We start from the raw sequence: 20,293 nt of genomic DNA, 5'->3' as shown, positions 1-20,293 counted from the left end.
CAGCTGGAGCTCACTCACAACAGCCCTAGCCTGTAAAGTCCCAGATCCTCTTACCCCTCATTCCCTACCAGCTGCAAAACAAGTCAGAGAAAAGAAAAAAACTGAAGATGTTGAGATATTCAAAGTTTAGGAAAGATTCCCCCACTTCCCAACAGTGATGACTCAAGGCCCATTCTGGGCCAGTGCAGATGCACAGCAGAACTCACCTGACAGGTTCAAGTTGGTGTAATGAGATTCCAGTCCTTGGCAAGAAAACAGGAAACAACCGACACCAGGTTCTTCCACAAACCAAAATTTATTTCAGTATTTCCATCCTCACATACACAACCCCAACAAACAAAGTGAGCTGCTTCCAAAAGATATGTCTGACACACCCGAGCTGTCCTCTTGGAAACGCAATATACTCCAAGGGGCAAATTCTGCCCCCCCAGTAAAGGAGTTACCTCGTATTCAACCTGCAATCACGGATAGTTTTTTGTTTCAGCATAAATCGAAAATGTTTCTGTTTCAGTGAGAAGCTGTAAACCCCTAACTGAGCAATGGATGGGGGGCACAGCTCTCCGCAGACCCCTGGTGTATCCCAACACTGACCGCCCCGTGGCTCTACAGGCTCGAGACCTCCGTCCAAGCGACACAGCTCCGGCAGGCAGCCTCAAGGGGCACCACACTCTCCCGGCCACGCTCCACCATAGACACCGGCGCCTCGAGGCCACGGTGAGGGCCGGACACCCGTGCACGGCCAGGGACCAGGGAAGGCCAGGGGAAAAGGGGGGGGGGCCGGCTCTGCCCGCCACAGCGCTCCGGCCGCCGCGCCAGCCCGGTGGTGATTGGCGGAGAGCGCCGGGGGACGCCCCGCCTCTCCCCTGGCTGCCCCGCCCGTCCGCCGGCTCTGCGCAGGCGCGCGCGCGCACGCAGGCACGCACGGGAGCCGCGGTCGCCCGCCCTCCCCCGCCCGCCCGCCCGCCCGCCCGGCTGTGACACCGCCGCCGCCGCCGCCGCCGCCGCCGCGCCCCGCTCGCCCTGTGCTACCCGCGCCGTGGTGCGCGCCGCCCGAGGGACACGCTCGCCGCGCCCGGCTCCGCGCAGCTCCCGGCGGCGTGGGCGAAAACGCGCCCCGGCTCCGAGACTTTTGTCCCTTAGGTGAGCGGCGTGGGGGGCGGGGGGGCAGGGTAGGCCCCGGCGCGGGCTCTGTTTGTGCGCGGGGGGGGGCGGCTGTTCCGCAGCCGCTGAGGGCAGCGGCGGGAACGGCGCGCGCGGGGCTGAGGGCAGCGGCGGGAACGGCGCGCGCGGGGCTGAGGGCAGCGGCGGGAACGGCGCCGAGGCGCGGAGCGGGGCAGCGCCCTGGCTCCCGGCTTTGCCCTTCGCTGCCCGCCCCGGCCGCTGGCTCCCGGCTCGGCTCCGGGTGGGGGGGCGGCTTTTGTTCGCCGTCACCTTGGCGGCTCTTCCGCCTCGCCCCGGGCGGCGCGAGGAGGCCGGGGAAAAGCGCCCCCAAGCCCCGCGTTACTCGATGCTGGCTGTGGTGTTGGGCCCTGCGGTCGCCGCTTCCTCTCTCACTTCATGGATCGATCCCTGTGCAGGGGCCTCCAGAGGTACGTGGGCTTCGGCATGGGCAGGGTGCTGCTGCGGCGGCCTCGGTCGTGCTGCTGAAGCTCCCTTAGCTCCCCATCCTCGGTTCAGCGGGCCCCTCTGCTCTCCTACAAGTTAGTACAGCGTGGCAACCTGGCTGTAAGGGCTGCCCCAGCTCTGCAGACCTCACCTTTCTACGCTTCCCCTTTCCCCAGTCGTAACCTGGGCTGCTCTGTTTGCACACGGAGTGATACTGCAGGAGTTGTGAGCACCTTTTATTCTGCAGAGCTGGATGCCTTGAGTAGATCTTTTCTGAGCTGCTCTCATTTGTCACCTGAGTTGAGCTCATTGGGTTCTCAGGCTTCTGCCTCCCTTCACCTCGGAGGTCACTGCAGTTGCAATGTGGGTGCCCAGGAACATGTCCACAACAAATCTTTTAAATTCCTTGGGTAGCTGGGTGAGCCTGGATCTTGAGCTTGTTTCCAGGTACCACTGCATAAAAGGATGATCACAGGAGGGAAAGAGACAATATGCCATTATTGTTTAATTTCAACCAGGAGGTCTTAGCCAGTCACGTAGATATTGTTACTGTGGCCCTGCGTGCTGGTTTGGCGACTCCGAAGGCCTCTGTATGTTCTTCAGTTCAGTGTGCAAATGATCTGCTTTCTGCAAAAGATGCCCAAGGTACTTTGGAACAGTTGGGAAATAGGGGAAGTTATATCAATGTATACCAAATTTCTGAATGTAGTGTGGCTCTGTTACTGTAGCACGGCGAGTGAGTATAGGATTTGTCAGCTTGGGTTGTGAGCTGAGAAGTGGTTGCTGGCAAACTGGTGTTGCTTTACCTCCAGCATTGACTTCTCCTGCAGGAGGCATTCTGCGTCCATTGTGATTGTGGGTGTGGGTACAGGGCCATGCCTCCCTAGGAAAGCTTGTCATTCTGAAGGATTCCTTCTTGTGAACCCTGGTTGCTTGGATGTCAGAAACATTATCTTGGTTTGCCGTTGGAAGTGTTCTTACAATTGTCTGCTTGGCAGATGTGGGGTTGCTGTGTGAAATTATGATCTGTATTTGGTGATTTTTTCATTGGGAGTGGAAAATCTTTTCTCTGAAAACTAGCTTTAACTGAAGAGAAAACCAAATGTCCATCATCCACATAACTGTTTTCCTTTATGGAACCGAGGATTCAAATTAAGCATCTATTCTCTCGCTTAAGATTGTTTCACAGCACTGAAAATACAGTGAGGAGCCACTGTACCTTAAGAGGCACACTGTTGGATTTTAGTCTTCTGCTGTAGTCGTTGTGGTGCTGGATGTCACTGCTTTTGAGAGCATTTAACAAATAAAGAACTGTGTTTCAACTCCAGTAACATGAAAAGATGGGTATTTCAGACTAATAGATGTATCTGATGAGACAGTAGGAGAAAGGCACTGAACCTGCTCTTGGATGATGACACAGAGGTGGAATGGCTCCCCCAGAGCAGATGACTGTTATTGCTCTCCGGGTGAGTGTTGGCCCTTTTGGACTGCCCAGCTAAATTGTCCAAAGGATGGTCCCCTGTGGCAGCTGTGTGCCTAAGACACAGGGTGCTGTTAAACTCCTCCCAAAAAACCCCTACCACAAACCAAAACTAAACCAACCTCTCAGGAGAGCTTGCTTTGAAAGAACTGCATGCTGTGCCTTTGAGCTCAGCCAGTTCAGAATGTAGCGCACAGGTAAAGGAGATCATAAAGTAAAGGGATTCTGGTAGATGGCACATGGTTGCTGGTCTTTGCTGCAGATGGAGGATGCTCTGAGTGCTGACCTTGCAGAGCATGACAGAGGGATGGTAGTGTCAATACTGGAGCGTTGTCTGGGGCTTCTGGTTGCCCCTTCGGGATGTTTGTGCAGCTTTGCCTGTCCAGGGGGTGCCCGCCAGGCTCTGCAGGGCTGTGCTGCCTCTGCAGGGCTTTGCTGGGCTATCAGTTTGGAATTTCAGCTTTATTCGAGCTGTGGTTGCTCACACGATGTGTGCCACTGATGGCTTCTCAAAGTTGTGCTTATGGATTGCATGAGCAAGCGAGCTCTGCAAAACATTATCTTTTGCTTGTCTACAGTAAGAAACACAGATTAAAATTGATAATCTGGTTTCAGGACGAACGTGTCCAAGATTGTGAAAGCTGCTCTCCCCTTCCCTTCTGTTTTCCTTCAGCTCCGGAGGTGTGCGAGGTGGCACTGAGTCCCTTGTGGCTTTGCTTAGTGTGCCCGCTGTGTGGGGCACATCTTCCTGATTTGCAAGAACATCTTTCTCAAATTTATTTTTGTTTTAAGTGGTGTATTCAAATCTGATTAATGACTTGGACAAGAGTTGCAAACTTGTGGATATACGAACAAGCCATGCTGTTGCAGATTTATTGAAAATAATAGCTTGATGTCTGTGTGCCTATAGTTATGGACAAATTGATCCATGGATGACTTGTTCAGAGGATGAAATTTGCTTGTCAATCGAACAAGATTTTATTTGCTTATAGTTTTTTATTAAAACAACTGCTGAGGCCCACAACTCCCTTGCAAAGCTTAGAAATTTCTGTTGATGGAGGTTATGTTCAAGTTCAGGTAGCTTTCTTCAGCTACTGTCAGAATTCAGTTCAGCTTTGTTCTGGTTTAGTAAGTTTTTGTTTCTTTTTTCCCAAGTAGAATTGATGAAACATCCAGGCCACTTCAGTATTGTTGGTCTGTCTTGAAACAGGATAAAAGTGGTTTTGGAATACCTCTTTGGGCACAACCAAAGACTTTGTGCCAAAGTTTATTCTCTGGATACCTAAATTTGAGCATGTAGGCCACCATTCTGTAGCTCAGTCATGGCCTCAGGTAACAGGGCTTTGCCACAGATGACGAGTCATACTTCTGCTTTCTACAGGGCAAGGGAAATAATAATAATAATAATAATAATAATAATAATAATAATAATAATAATAATAATAATAATAATAATAATGAGAATACTTACATATATTATAGGGGGAAAAAAGCTTTGCTAATGTCAGAGCTGCTTATTGAGCAAAATGCATGCCGAGGAACATTTCACTACTCAGCCTTCACTACTTGTTCAGAAACAAATTGCTGCTGCCCTCTTGTGCAAACTGATGGATGATGAGTTGGGGTTTGGTTTCTCCTTGTTTTTTTTTTTTTTCATTCACTTAAACAAGAGACAAACACAGCTTAATAAAGTTCTGTGTATAAAGATGATTACAGGTTGAATGATTTTGCATGCTCTTCCTGGAGCGTGGACATGAGAAGTGATTGTAGTTGATTCTCACGCACTTCAACAGAGTTGTCTCCGTGTGGGCTGTACCTCATCCCGTTAGCCCTCAGCACCTTATTGCAAAGGCTGATTCCTTGCCTTATTTGTCATGGCTATGGGAAGGTGTCAGGTGAATTTCAGTATTACACAGTTGCTCTTTGGAGGAAATTATCTTTTCTGCTTTTGTTTGTTTGCTTATTTTTGCCTGCGAATTGCAAATAATTATTTTCTGTGCCAGTTCTCTCATTGTTTTTGTTCTCGTGAAAGAAATCCTGCCTGTAGGCTGAAGTTGTTGTTGTAAACTTGAGTCACACCAGTTGAAGTTGCAAGGAGTATTTCACTGCCCCGAGAAGTTTTGGAATTGGGTTCCTCACCTCTGAGATTCCATGTTGCATTGTGCCTTTCAGCTAGTCAGTGTACTGCAAAATATTTTGTGTGGCTCCTGATTCTTCTTGGTTGAGGAAAGCACTGGAAATCTAGCGTGCCTTCCTGGTAACAGAAGAATCAGAAGTAGTGGATAAAGTGGAAATTAAATCTTGTCCACGAGTTGTTATGTCAGCTGGATGTAGGTAGGAGTGCCTGTGGATGAGCAGCAGCTGCATGGGTGTTCCTGTTACCCTGTCCATGTGGCTTGTGGTTTTTGGCCATTGTGCATGATGCAGGGATTTTTTTTTAACAGTACAGTTGTACCATAAAGGAGCCAGCAGACGAGTGTATTTGATTTCTGGTGGTTGCCACCTCAGTGCTGGGATCTCAGACTAACAACAGTATTTTGTTTCTGGCTAGTGTGTGCATGAGTTCCTCGAGCCATAAGTTCTTATTTCTCAATGGCTGCTCAGGCTGATCTATGAGTGTGGCTCATTGCATTCAGCTGAGAAGAATACTCAGTCTTCTTTCCTAGTTTGTTATTCACTGACTCTTGAGTGTGTACTGATGGAAACTGGAAGTAGAGCTTTTATAGAGTGTTGGTATCGATGGGGCTTCCCTTGGTGCCTGGTAAGCCATGAACATACTGTTCTTTGTAAATTTGGCCTGTTTAAATTGTTGATGCTCATGCCCTGACTTCTGGCTTAAATTTCACTGGTGTCTTTACCTCCAAACCCCTTGGGCCTGCTAAGGCTCAGGTCCTCGACTTTAGGGAGGTACTAATTGGTGCATGTGGAGATTTTAATATTTTGAAAACCTGGTTTCATGGCACCCATGTTGCTAGCAAGGAGTACCTCTGATTTTATTTCACTGCCTTTTAATGACTTGGGAGACCTGAACAGTTCATTAAGGCTCTGCTATCCCTATTGAGATCTTTGAAGAAATAATAAAAGGAAATAATACTGAGACAGGTGAAGAATTGTACTGAGACATCCTCTAAAATTATGTGATGGTGTCATGTGTGTCAAGCACCATGGTGCTGTCATGTGAAATACAGAAGAGGTGCACAGAGAGGAAATAGGACAGCTTCCAATGAAGACAAGAGGTAGTGTGATACAGATCTCCTGTAGTGTAATGACTTGTCACAGATTATTATGTTTTCTACCCAGAGACATTTTCAGTCTTCATTGAGGAATGCCAGAAATTTGTTAACAAGTATACTTTGCTTATTGCTATATTCATAAGAATGTGTGGTGGCCATCATCTGCTTTTTAACAGGTTCTTCCAAAAAAATCCTGATGAGGTTCCATCTTTGTGTATTATCCCAGGTGCTCATGGTGAAGATCCTGTCACCAGTTTTGTGTTCATCATCTGCTTGTGAGGCAGGGCAACAAAATAAAAGGATAGTCTCACCTGTAGAAACAGAGATGTCCTTGGTCTTTTCAGGCTGGTTTCTAAGTGGAATTTCCTAGTGCATGCCATTGCTGTAGTGTGAGTTGTGTTGGGAAGATCCTCAAATTGCTCATATTTTGTTTTCTTTCCTTTGCTCCTGCTTTGAGCATGCACAGGGCTCAAATCTTTGATGTCCCTTAGAATTTTGACATTTGGTTTTGTGTCTCATTAGCATAATTACTTCCTCTGGGGCTTCTTGTGAGGCAAAACTAATACTGTGTTTCAGAGTCTTGTTGAGTTATATCAAAGGGTTTATTTACAAACCCTGTATTATGATAGGGTTTTGGATAACCCTATCATAAGTTTGCTGCTTTCTTATCTCCAGGTTCAAGACTTGTGTTTTAGGCCTTGCCTTCTGCTTTACCTGCATGTTTTTGAGACTGTCGTTTCAGCTGTGGTTCCTGACTAACTGTATTTGGGGGCATTTCTTGGTATTGTCTTGTGGCTTGGATTGCTGGCTTGCGATAATTTTGGTTGTCCATGAAGTGTAAACTATGTGAGCCAAGTATGTGGGCTTTTTTCTTTGGAGTTCCATTACGATGGAACTCTGACATGCTCGTGGCATTGTTCCTGTGTGTGTTCTGCCTTTATCAGAGGCCCTTCTTAAGCTGAGGTTAATCTCCCAGTTTCACTTCATGTGCTTTATGTGCTGTCTGGCTGTAATTGCAAACAGTCTTTTGTTTGGCCTTTGGTTTAGATGGATGGGTCAAGGTTATTTTGGTAAAAACCCAAAAATCTTACTCTAGGATTATCTGCCAAGTGGGAAACTTGGATTTTTGACTTGGTCTTTTTTGCCTGTTTCCTTGCATACACATGAATTTTTGGAGAGAGAAAGTGGATGAAGCATCTGTGTGAGAACTGCAGGGAATTTTATGATCTCAGACAGTGGTAGTCTTAAGTGAGCTGGCAAAAGCAACATGTTGGGTACTGGCAAGCCATCAAAAAGTGGTTTAGAGTACTGAGGATTATTTTATGACATGGATGATCTGCAGGACAGTATGGATGGGTAGGAGCATAGCAGGTTGAAGCAGGTGACTCCCTGGAAGTCGTTTCCAACTTAGGTGATGCTATGACAAAAGTGAAACGCGGTTCGGTTGGACAACTAGTACCTAAGACTTTGTTCGTCTCTGTGGCACTAAGGTTTCCCTTCCCTGTCTTCCCGGAATGTGAATCCAGCCACTTGGTTACTTCATATTGGTACTCCCCTCTTCATCTTACAGATGTGACAGTAACCTTTTGAAGCAGAGGTACCAGCTGCCTTAAGAAAGTGTATTCCTGTTTGCTTTGCAGGGCTGTTGAACTGGGCTTTTAAAATATTCATCAGCCAAGGGGATAAGTAAATGGTGCAGGAGATTTTTAGCAGGGTTTTTGTTTGTTCATTTTTAAGGGTGGTTTTTTATGTTTTTCAAAGCACCTGTTCTGTAAGGGACTTACTCTCTTTTCATCAAGGTAATATGTGAATAGACTGAAATTTTCTTATTTACTCAAAAGAGGTGGGAGATGGTGTCCTGAGTTGGTTGAGTATTTTCTAGCCAATTAAGGTCCTGTATGCGTAATTGTTTCAATTCTAATATCACAATGTTTATCCTTTTATGGGGAAGTTGTGATTCATAGGGGTGCCTTCCAAGTAATATGAATATTTTCAATTACAGCGTTTGACACTGAGTACCAAAGAAATGGTGATGGAGAAGCCAAGTCCCCTGCTCGTAGGGCGGGAGTTTGTGAGACAGTACTACACCCTGCTAAACAAAGCTCCTGACTTCTTGCACAGGTAACACTCGCACTCACCAAGTGATAATGTTTGTGAACAAAAATGTGTCCTGTTTGTTGTAAATCAGACATTCATTTCTGAGTATGGGACAAGATGGACCTGGCTAATGTCTGGGCTGTTGAAAAACTGTTTCATCTTACTGCTAGCTCCCTAGGCTCTAGAACCAAGTCAGATCAGGTGGATGTATGGCATGTTATCAATGTATTTCTTTTGTGGAAAAGTGTGCTGCTTCTAAGGCGATAAAATGGTAATGTGGACAGATTCCAAAAATACCTGCTGAGGCTGGGGAGGCTGGATAGATACTCTTGAGCAAACTGCCTTGGTGCAGGTGTTACTCTGTGCTCATGAACATTCTCGTCCACTTGAAAGGTGGCACAAGTGTCACTAACAGCAGCCTCTGTGGAATTTCTCTTAACTACCTCTGCAGAGAAGAGTCCAAGAGGTTTTGATTCAGTTTGGTTTAGTCTTACCCAATTCTGGAGCTGCTTGTATGACATGTTTTCTAGCCACTTGCAGTCTCTGCCACCATTGCCCCTTTCTTCTGGTCAGGCTCAGATATGGAGGACATTTGCCTTTGTGTTCTTTGGCTGCACCTTTTTTCTGAGTTATGTTCTCCGGGGAGGGTGTCTTATGCTTCCTCTTTATCTTGCTGTTAGTCTCAACAGCAGCTTGCTCTCTGCCACAGAGATTCGGGTTTCCCTAGTGTCCTGGTGCTTGATGTGCTCTTTGCAGCAGTGAGGGAGTTAGGACAACAAGTGTTACTGTTTCATCCTGCTAAAAGCTTGAGATGAGTGAGCATGGAGGATCCTGTTGGTGATTGTTATCTAAAGCTTGCTCAAGCCTTAGGAGCAGCAGAGATCAGTTTGCCCTCTGAATGAGTGTTACTCGATGTGGCTGAATGCCTGTTGCATTTCAGTTGAATTTATAAGGCTTTTCAGGCCCCTTAACCAAAAGTCTTTAATTCCATTTAACTGGGGACTCTACCACCCAGAGCAGTTCCTTAAAAGCAAGTTAAAACTCTTGGTCCCCTGTAAAGGCCCTTGGTAAGAACTGCTGACTTTCAGAGAGATTACTTTGGAATTTAGAGGGAAATGTTTTAGAGAAAATTTGTTTTCCTATCTGTTTGTGCTTTGTTTCAGCTAAGTTTCTGTATTTCCTTGCTGTTAGAAGTGCTGGGCCGTGCTCAAAATCATGAGTATGTGGTTGGTACCAAAGAAAACAATCTAGTATTTCCCAGACTTTTTTCTGGACATAGTCAAGGGAGTAAAAGTCTTGGGCTTGTATTTCCACAAAAGTAGAACTAAAAAGAGTTTCTAAGTTCAGTAGAATAAACCAAGAAATGGCAAATGTGGAAGATCTAGGGTTTAATTCTGTATGCTGACCCTCTGCACTGGCTTGTTCAATTAAGGAGAAATATTCCATGTTTTTGCCACTCTTGTGTGACACTGAGTTCACAGAAGTACTTAATGACAGCCTTATTTCATATATGCCATCCAAGGCTGGATAGTAAAGGTACGTATTAGCATCTGGACCTCATGGCAATCACCCCCAAGGCAAAGCATGCTCCTAAATAAAAACACAGGGTGATACAATGTTTCTTTCTATTAATATAAATGTACTGAAAATATAAAGCATTTGTCACATGCTTTATAAGCTGACAGTAACATTCAAATCAAATCAGACTATCCTATGCTCAAAATGTGGAAATGGAATGAAAGTGCCAGAGGATCTCTGAAATGTAAGAAGAATATTGCAAGCCAGTGTACGTATTTAAATATCCAAACCAGATGCTCAGTGCTGGCCAAGGCTGTGAAGAGAACAGCATTCAGAGGAGTGGCAGGAGGGTTGTACCTCGCTGGGCTGATGCCTCTGTCAGAGACAGGGCATTCTGAGGGTGAGGAACCTTCCAGCCAAAGTGACCACCTTCCTTAAAGGAAGCAAGGGAAAGGTTGAGGTTGATTTAGGAGTTTGCTACAACGCCTCGGGCAAACTGCACTGCTGAATATTAAGTTTGTTTGTTCCGGTATTCTTGGAGCCTCTTGAATCTGGTGAAATTTGTGAAGCATTGAGCTCTATAACTTTTGGCTAAAATTATTTTTGGATTTGGTTTTATTTTTTCACTTTGTGACTTTTACATCTCTTTGATTGCAGGTTTTATGGCAGGAATTCTTCTTATGTTCATGGAGGACTGGATGCCAGTGGAAAACCACAAGAAGCAGTGTATGGTCAAGCTGTGAGTATTACAATTTGTCCTGTAATCCTCGTTAATGTTCAGAATAAAACAAGGATTTTTCTTTACCAGTGACTTTGACTTTCTTACCTGATTGTGATACTCCTTCCTGTTCAGAGGCAGATAGGAATTTGTTAGCTTGAGGGGTTTTGTTTGCTTATTTCTGCTTTCACTGGCAGTTGTGTTTGATCCTTCAGCTTTGCATCTGGGCTGTAGAAAATACCTTTAGGATGGGAAACAAAATCAAGAGGTCCTGATAGATTTGGGCTACAAATGTATCTGGTTTCAGTTAGAAGTAGTTCATCAGGAAAAGACTGATCTCTGTGAGTTTCATGAAATTCTTGTGTGAGCGGAGTTTCGTTGAAGTGGAACAAAACTATCTGAAGAAATTAATGAAGTGAATTGAGGATTGCTTTGGTTGTACCGCATTATCAGAATTGTCTGTCACCTAGGACATCTCTTCATGTGGCAGCCACATCTTTGAGCAGTGTGGCTTTTTGTCCAGGGCAGGCTTGGATTCCTTTCCCTTCACTGGCAGAATGTCATTTGCAGCACACAAATCTTGGCAGTGCAGATATTCTCTGCTCCTGTTATGTTTGGTACTTCACCAATGTGTAAAGGGTTGGTTTGGGGTTTTGGTGGTTTTTTTTGTTTGGTTTGGTTTTTGTGTGGGTTTTTGTTGTTGGTTTGGTTTGGTTTTGTTTGTTTTGTTTTGTTTTGGGGCTGGTGTTACTTGTTTTTTGGGTATTTTTGGAGGTTTTCTTTATTTTTATAACGCAAGCTAAATCCTGTCCCTTTCACAAGCCCTTAAAAATGAAAGCCTTAAAATAGGTCATAGATTTTAAAGCAGCTGGAAAACTTGGGTAGCAGTTGTATGCTATTTGACTACTCTGAGAAATACTTGAATCCTAGTGGAAAACTTCCGATTAAAAGTTAAGAGAGCTCAGGAAGACTCTTCTCAGTGAAAGACACTTCTTGGTTCCTGTATTTATCTTTTGAGCCTCATGGAAGTGCTCCTTTGGGGTTAGTTGAGACTCGTGTCAGTAAAAGATGTAAAACTCTGTACAGAATTCACTGCAGCTGAAAAGTATCTGTCTCTTTGTAGGAGATACACAAGAAGGTGATGTCACTGCAGTTCAGTGAGTGCCACACCAAGATCCGTCACGTGGATGCTCATGCCACTCTGAGCGATGGGGTGGTCGTGCAAGTCATGGGAGAGCTGTCAAACAACGGGCAGCCAATGAGGAAGTTCATGCAGACTTTTGTGCTTGCTCCAGAAGTAAGTATATGTAAGATTGTGTCAAGCTTCAAATAACGATGGAAAAAACTGACCTCACCTGTAGCTACAATTTGTCATACTGGGACAAAAAATAGGATCTGGCTTTAAAACTTGGTCTGGAGAGTATCATTAAATGTGTCACAGTGTGTGAGTGCACTAGTGTATTGGACCCATCCTGAGCTGCTTTATTTCCTTGAAGTGTTAGAGCAGTAATACAAAGAAAATTGAAGCTTGCATTTGGGAGCTGCCATTGACACAAATAATTTTTTTTAAAAACAAGGTTCAGCTCTATAGATCAAATCTCTGCTGTAGTGTTTCAAGTCTAATGGCAAAGGTGAGTATGGGTTACACAGGTTGCTGCTCAACTTTAACTCTTGGTTAACTCTTTGCTCTTGGAGAGCAAAGCTGTGCACAGGTAGAAGGTGTCTTGTGTTCTTTCTACTTCTTTCCCCCCGCTGCATCCTGAACTATTGTGTGGCTGGAGATTAATGTTTTAGGTTCCTGTTGAATTTCTTGATTGTTTCACTGCACAGTGCTGTAAGCATATGAAACCACATGAAAGTTCAGGGTTTTCATTGTAAAGTTTTTGTAGTAGAGAAAATTGAAATTCCTCAGTGAAACTCAGGGGCTGTACACTTAGTTAAGACCTATGATTGCTGTGACTTAGCAAAACTAGCAGATTTTACTCTCCTTGAGACTTCCTTTTTCAGTTGGGCAAAAACTACTGTTCAATTGTTTGTTTAGAGAAGAAGAAAATAACTCAGAAAATAACTTCAGTGGCATAATCCTATTGCAAAATGTCGGTGTTACCCCGAAACTTAGGTCTGTAGTCCATCCTTTTGTTGCCTGCTGATACTCCATATATGCTAAACACTGCATGTTCCTCTTTTACAGGGATCTGTTCCAAACAAGTTCTATGTCCATAATGATATCTTCAGATACGAAGATGAAGTATTTGGGGATTCAGAAGGAGAACTTGATGAAGGTGAGAAGGACTGCATGCACAGGGTTTGTGTCATTCTTGTTCTTCTCTCCTGTGTGCAGAGCTGGCAGAAGTGTCTTGTGGAGATGTTGGAATGCAAACTGTGTTGCCTTCTCATGGTGCACAGAGCTGTTGTTACTGAAGCTCTGCAGGTCCAAAATGTTCTGGAAAATGAAGGTCCTGTAGTTGTGCTGTGTTCCCTGAAGGGCTGAACTGGCTCACAGAGGGTGAAGCTTGACAGAAAATGGAAGCAGTGAGCAACTGGACTTCTGCTGCCATAGCTGCAGCAGGCACACTTGTGTTCTGTGATCAGTCAAATTTGTATGCAATTTGAAGAAAAGTCTTAACTGGCTTTCAAATATGACACATAGTTCACTTTCACATCATCATCACACTCAGTAATTCATTGCTACTTGAGGGCTGAAATGGACCTGAGTTGGGCTTTTTCCCCTCTGTTCAATGAGGCAGAGCAAATCAGAGTGTAGCCAGAACGTATGTACATGTGTTCATTGGGTGGTTTCTGGAATCTGTTCATCTCGATTCTGTGGAACAGAGCATTTTAGGCAATCATCCCTGTATTTGAGGTTCATCTTCTTAGTCTGAAGCACTGAGATTCATGAGGTAATAGTGCAATCTTTCTCTTTCACTGCCACCGTATGAAAAGCATCTGCTGCTTTAAAAGATCCTCAAAACCTCCTCCCAGAACTTCCTAGCAGTAATATGTCTCTGGCTTCCTCTTTTTGTGAAAATTGTAAACAGCCAAGCCTCTTGACTGAGAGGCAGCCTTTTCCATCTTTTTTTGCAGCTCATTTTACCATGTTTTGTTGGTGAAGCTAGTAATTTAATATACTTTTATTTTAACTGTGGCTTGTGTACACATGTGGAGAACTATAAGAGATGACAAAGGGGTTTTTTTTGTGTCAGAATCTGAGGAAGAGGTGGAAGAAGAGCAGGAGGAAAGACAACCATCACCTGAACCTGTGCAAGAAAATGCAAGCAGTACTTATTATGAAAACCATCCTGTAACGTAAGAAATCCTTTTTATTATATCAAGTTGCTTTCTTAATAAAAACCACAGACAGAATTGCTTTGGCTTTAGGTTCTGTATATGATTTAACAGGGAGTTTAGGAAAATACACGTAGCTTAGTTAGTGATCTGTGTTAAGTTAACATTACGTTATTTTGAGACATAGATTCTTTATTGAAGAAAAGAAATGGGGTATTTTTTTATGTCTGTTAGTTATTTTCACTTCTGGTCTCAAAAGGGTGCGACCCCCATGTATGTACACACTTAATGGAATCTTTGTAATCCAGACTTGGAACAGTAGGTTTGGTATGATGTGATTTATGTCACAAGTACATTAACAAAAGGATGTTTGATCACAGAATAGTTTGAGTTGGAAGGGACCTTTTAAAGGTCATCTAGTGCAACCCCCTGCGCTGAGCAGGGACATATAGATATGTTACTTAAATTTGGGTTTCACTTGGAACTGAGAGAAAGACGTACTTTTTGAGAGCTTGCTGTACAGCTTTCTTGGAAGAATATGTCTCTGTCCTGAGTGTCTGCAAATCTAAGCAAGATTAAAGAAAAAAAAATTCTCATTTTGTAAAAAAAAATACAAAAAACAACCAAATAACCCTGCACAAATACAAAGAAACAAACAACATCAAACCCTGTGACTTTTTTGAAACATAGTAGTGGCATAATGAGGGTCAGAACCAACTTTCTGGTTCCCCTGTTAAAAAAACCATGTATGACATCACTGGACAATACCTCCTGAGTGCATCAGTGATAATACTAAACACAAGTCACTTAATGCTTCTCATGAGAAATGTGATGGAGAAGTGGAATCTGCTGGAATTTGGAATTCTGGCAGGGACTTGCTCAAGATAATGCAGTATGTTTTGGATGCCTGAGAGCATGAAGTCAGGTCTTGTTTTGGGCTTACTGTGTCTTTTGGAAAGAGGCTGTAAAGGCATTGCTCGTCATAGAGTCGCTTGGGCGTGTGGCAACCTGCAACAGGAGCTGTATAGACAGAGGTGACTGGAGGTAAGGTAGGATTCTGGGGTGGCTGAAGAGAGAAGATATTCAGATCCCCTACCTTTCAACCACACAGAGCAGAGTAGAAATTGCATGTGATTTTCTGTAAATGGGACTCACAGCTGCTTTGGTAAGGAAGCTATGTAGCATTTTGGTAAAGAAACAGTAGGTTTCATTCCAGAATTGGCTTTGTTTATGTGTGTAGCTTAATTGTCCATTAGTCCTCACTGTGTTCGTGTTCTTTTAGAAGCAGCAGTTCTTGAGTTGAGCACCTCTTCTCCAGGGTTAAAAGGCTGTGTGATTCTCTGCAGAGAACTGTGGAACATGTCTTTGCTTCAGCAGAAGTAAAATCTGGTTTTGTACCCAGCACAGGAATACAGCTTCACTTCTCACTGTATTGTATACGTACAAGCCATGTTGTAGCAAATGGAGACACAAGATCTTTTTCATAGCAGTGCTGTTGCCATAGCACAGCTTACAAAATATGATAAAATGCAAAGCAATTGATAAGCTCATCAAATGCATTTGACTATTGTAGCAATGGGATAGAGGAGGCACTGGAAGAATCTTCTCATGAACCTGAGCCAGAATTGGAATCTGAAACAAAAGCTGAGGAGCTGAAAGCTGAAGTAGAAGAAAAGACTCTTGAGGAGCTAGAAGAGAAATCTCCATCTCCACCTCCTGTAGAACCTGTTTCGCTGCCGCAAGAACCACCAAAGGTTAGCTACAAGTCACATCTGTGCTACTAAGTGCAGATGGAAACCGGATTGGCCTTTAAACTTTGCCTTTTTGGGTGGCTAAACTGGTACCTCTCTTTAGTGTCATGCTGTATGAACAACTAGGCTTGACCTTTAAACTTGTAAAAATGTGAAGTTTCACTAAAAAAGGAAAAAAATGTTATTTTTAAGTGCTGCTCATCACCTATGGTAGATTTTAAGCTCTTCTTGTAAAGTGTGTGTGTGGGTATATGCATGTGTAGACATTTTTAACTGTGCAGTTAACATGTTAAGAAAACACGTGTAGCTACCACTGCCAAAAATCTCATACAATGGGAACCGCTGCTCTTTCCTTGAAAATAAATAGAACACACTGACACTTGCAAAATTGCTGCAGCAGAGGTTCAAAACCAATCTGGGGGCATTGAGTGTCTCCTAGAGGCAGGATGCCTAATCTTAGAAACCAGAGTGCACATGGTGCGTCCTCTGGTGTGCTTACACCTGCGGGCTTGCAAAGTCCTGGGAGCAGCCAGGGAGAGCTGGAGCGAGATCATTTTCTAGCTCCAGTGTGTCTCCCGTATTTTTTTCCCAATCCTTTTTCTCTTCTCCATTTTTGATTGTAACTTCAGGCATCTGCTTCCTTTCTTCATGCAAAAGACACTTAACACTACAGGGTTTTCAGTTCTAGGTTTGGTTACATCATGGAAAGCAGTTATCTGGGAATGCTGAGGGCACTGGGCTCACTCGAGTAGCGGTAGTGGGCACGGTACACGCTTGTTCCATGCTGTTGGAATCCACAGACAGCTGGAACTGCAAACCCTTCTGTACCTCGATTGTAATGCTTGCACAACCATTATTTAATAGTCAGATATGAACCAAAAGTGTATTTTTAGCAGACGAGTTTCCCTGTAGGAATGTCAGTGGTTTGCCGTGATTAGTAGCCTAGGTTTGTTGCATTTCCTGCAGGCTTTCTCTTGGGCTTCAGTGACCAGTAAAAACCTGCCTCCTAGTGGTACTGTTTCTTCCTCTGGAATTCCACCCCATGTTAAAGCACCAGTCTCACAGGTAACCCATCTGTGAACACCTTGGATTGTCTCATTACTTCTGCAAACTGCTTCAGTTTTTTAAATTAACAGATCAACTTGTTTGACTTAAATTGCACAAATTAATTGTGTCTTAAGTGTTAATGCACTCACCTCCTTGTTGCAAGTAAAGGCACGAACGTGTAACTGGTGTAACTTTGGGTGATGGTAATGTTAAAATCTGGTCTTGTGGAAACAGGAAATCACTCATGGGTTTTTAACCTAACTTAATGGCATATGGTTTGGTTTAAAGGGGAAACACCACTTCCCCATAGAATGTTACTTTTCTGAAGTGTGTTTGAAAAGGGCATTGATGGAAGTGGCCCTGCAGTAAAAAGAGAGTGCACCATTTCTGAGGTGCAAGATTGCCTTGTAAGGCTAACATCCACAGGACTATGCTGGATTTCATTATCCATGGATAATCAGCTTATCAGAGAACCCTGTACCAACTTATGACTGTGTGAGGAATGGAAGGATTCACATTTCCTTGCCTGGACAATGCTATCTTCCCATTCCTAGGTTGACTGGGTGAGGAGGGAAAAGAGGAGAGCAAGTTTGACCTGGTGACAGTTCATGTCCTGCTCATGCCAAGGTGGTGTGAGACACTCTGAGACTCTCAATTCAGCTTCCTCCATATGTATAAAAGTGCTCAAACCAGAAAATGTGTCCCTTACCCCCGTGCATTGATAGGGTGTGCCGGAGCGCTGTATCTTGAGTTGCTCCTGTCCTGCCTTCTGGAAAGGCTGCAATTTTCTGTAGAATAGCTGGGTTGCTGCAGCTGTTGTTCTTGCACTGGTTTCTTCTCAATTTTGTGGTAACAGAGAGATGTCTGTCTAGGACTAGCCTTCAGCCAAATGCATGTTAAAAAAGAAAGAGGGAAGAAAAAGAGAAAAATGAAAGAAAACTAACCAAACAAACCCCAACACCTTACGTGGTGTTGCTTCTGGTCTGCTGGGACTATTATGGACATCAGATAAAGGCTACGTAATGAGTTGGGAAGTCTGTCTGTCTTCATCAGTTTAAACAGGGCTTTGAACACTTAGGCGGTATTTAACCTGTAAAAACTGTGGATTTTCTAGTGCAGGATAGGTTTACCTTATGCAAAGCCAAAATTGGTTTAAATTTATTTGCCACAGAGAAGGTGGATGGTTATAATCTGGCTGCAAAAATAATTTCAAATGATCTGCCCAAGAGAGCAGGAGATAGCTTATAGATGTCCCCTTAAACTCCTCTGTGTTGCCTCTGTTGCCTGTTGTGCTTTGGGTCTTTTGGTTTCTTTTGCTTTGACTTTATGTTTTAAATAATGGTGTGTAGAAATTTCTGAACAATACTGACATGGCAGGACATGGCAGGAATTTCAACTCTCAGCTCTTCTGTAGCCAGAATTAGTCAGTTCTGAGCTCCTTTTCTTAAAAGTATTTTAGATGCGGTGTGTAGAAATTGGGTAGAAAAGGCACCTGAAGAAGGAGCTGCAAATCAGTAGCAGCTTTTCCCTGTTCTCAGGGATCCATTAGTGCCAGACACTGTGCATGTGAACAAGGACAGAAGATGCCCAGGTGGGTGGGTGGGTCGCTCCTTTGAGATGCTGTTCTAGCTGGTGTCAGTGATGTTACAGAGAAATAACTGAACTGCCCTGCTCACTCTTTTCTCTGCACCACTACAGTTCCCCCCCACCCCCATCAAGTTAAAAATACAGCCCCTGTAGTGTTAACTCCTGAAAGGACTGCACACATGCTGTTCTGGATATAAACTGGTTCAGGCCTGTTTCCTTACAACTGTGGAGCAAAACAGGTCAGCATTTCTTGCTCTTGTGGATGATTAGAAATCAACCTGCTACATTGGTAAACTGGGACTTTTCCTTATAGCATTTTCAGGTACTTTTATCTCCCATTTTTATTACTGCATTGCTTGTCATAGGGCTGCAGAGGGGCAGGGGTAGGCAAGGGCCTGATTCTTGTCTTTTGGGGTGAGTCCCTTTTCCTCCCCATGTGAGCTTCTGAAGAGGAGAGACAGTGCCACCTTTTCCTTAATGGTTATCAGAACTCCGCCAGGCTGAGGTTTGTGGCATACTTGGTTCCTGTGGTAATCTGGGTTTCTTGAACTCCTTATTCAGTGTCCTTCCATCCACTCTGTGCTTGCTGGGACATGCTGGAAGACGTGAGTTGCAATGAGCTGCTGCTTGGGCTATAAATGGCAGCTCTGATCTGGAGTCTTGTGGTGCTGCCAGCTGTGGCAGTGTTTTGGGGAGCAGAGTTCTGTACAAAGGCTTTCCTCTTGAGACACTGAGGCAGCTTTTTTCTATGAAAAAGGATGGTATTCCTTAGAAAACAACCAGAGAGATCAGCTGTTTGTGTGCTGGGTGAGAAGATGAGTGACACACAAAACAAGCAGGTACAAGGTCACTGTTACTTGGGATTTAATGGCAGGACATCAGTGACTTAGCAGGTCTTGGCTGGGGCTGACAGAAGGAGAGAGTTTAAGCCTGATAGCCATGAGTATCTAAGAAATGGGGATCTGAAGGTATATCAAGTTTTGCCTTTGAGGTGTAATTTATAATGTGCTCAAGATGTGTGAGTGAAAGATGGCAGAAGAGCTCCAGTGACTCATGAAATACAACAGAACAAGATTTAACAGGAAGGCTGATTTTCCAAGCTTGTTCTTGGATCTGAAGAAGTGATCCTAGAAGTGTTATAGGGACAGACTATTGCCTAGCTGCATGGAGCACAAGTGATAAGAGGGCTGAGACATTTATTCAGTGTGTAACACTTGCATGTTGCATGTAAAATCCATTTTTCCCCTGGGAAGTGCTGTGTCTGGAACCACCAGTTGTCCTGAGTCCTTAAAGGAAAATAAGGGAGATGTTTAAAATAAACAACTTCTCCCCAGCAGTCTGGGCCTATAGCTGTTCACCTTGTGTTTAATCTTACTTGCAGGCTACTTGTGTATTTTTGTGCTCCTAAGGATAATTTTGTTTTTCTAAGATAAGAACCCAGCACACCAGCAGCTGCTTAACTGTTGTACAGAAAATGGAATTTTTAAAATGTTGGGAATTGCTTCAGTGACCAGCAGTCTGCACAGAAACATTTTTATTGTTCTGTCTATTTCTCATGAAGTAAATTTTTAGCTTGCAAAAAGTTGGAATGGGTGTTCTAGTACCTGAATATGAAGGGTATATTTTGAGCATCATGGTCTTGACATCAGGAAAGTTGAAGCGTGTCATAAGAGGTAGTCTGTAGAAACTCATTTCAGGAAATACTTACTACGCTTCTGAGGGCTTCTGTTCTCCTCTTTTTGACAGTTTTCGTACAGTTGTTCTGCACTGGAGGAAAATAATTCCTCAGGGACTTGGACAGAACTTTGATTTGCCCATCTCTTTGTGTTCATCTGGGACTGCCTCCTAATCCATGAAGTTTGAGCTTGGCTTGAGGAAGCTTTATGCCCTCTATGATTTAAGTCAGGTTGAGGGATTTGTGAATAATGGAATGTTGGGGTCTCAATGCCTGGTCAAACATAGAAAATTCACC

General features: G+C 44.0%; 1 protein-coding gene across 3 annotated transcripts in view; it reads left to right on the top strand.

The window, feature by feature from the left end:
* The window catches only part of G3BP2 (G3BP stress granule assembly factor 2), a 37,269-nt gene that overhangs the window by 11,157 nt on the left and 5,819 nt on the right, over positions 1-20,293 (top strand). For 2 of the 3 annotated variants that reach the window (XM_053974849.1, XM_053974848.1), the window contains exons 2-8: positions 8,321-8,439; positions 10,591-10,672; positions 11,775-11,948; positions 12,843-12,933; positions 13,855-13,957; positions 15,510-15,690; positions 16,654-16,752. In XM_053974849.1, the coding sequence (XP_053830824.1) occupies positions 8,321-8,439; positions 10,591-10,672; positions 11,775-11,948; positions 12,843-12,933; positions 13,855-13,957; positions 15,510-15,690; positions 16,654-16,752 (849 nt within the window). The remainder of the gene's footprint in view (positions 1-8,320; positions 8,440-10,590; positions 10,673-11,774; positions 11,949-12,842; positions 12,934-13,854; positions 13,958-15,509; positions 15,691-16,653; positions 16,753-20,293) is intronic. The other variant, XM_053974850.1, reaches the window with a different exon arrangement.

Source organism: Vidua macroura, chromosome 4, assembly GCF_024509145.1.
Source record: "Vidua macroura isolate BioBank_ID:100142 chromosome 4, ASM2450914v1, whole genome shotgun sequence".
Lineage (NCBI taxonomy): Eukaryota > Metazoa > Chordata > Aves > Passeriformes > Viduidae > Vidua > Vidua macroura.
This window is presented reverse-complemented; position numbering and strand designations above follow the sequence as displayed.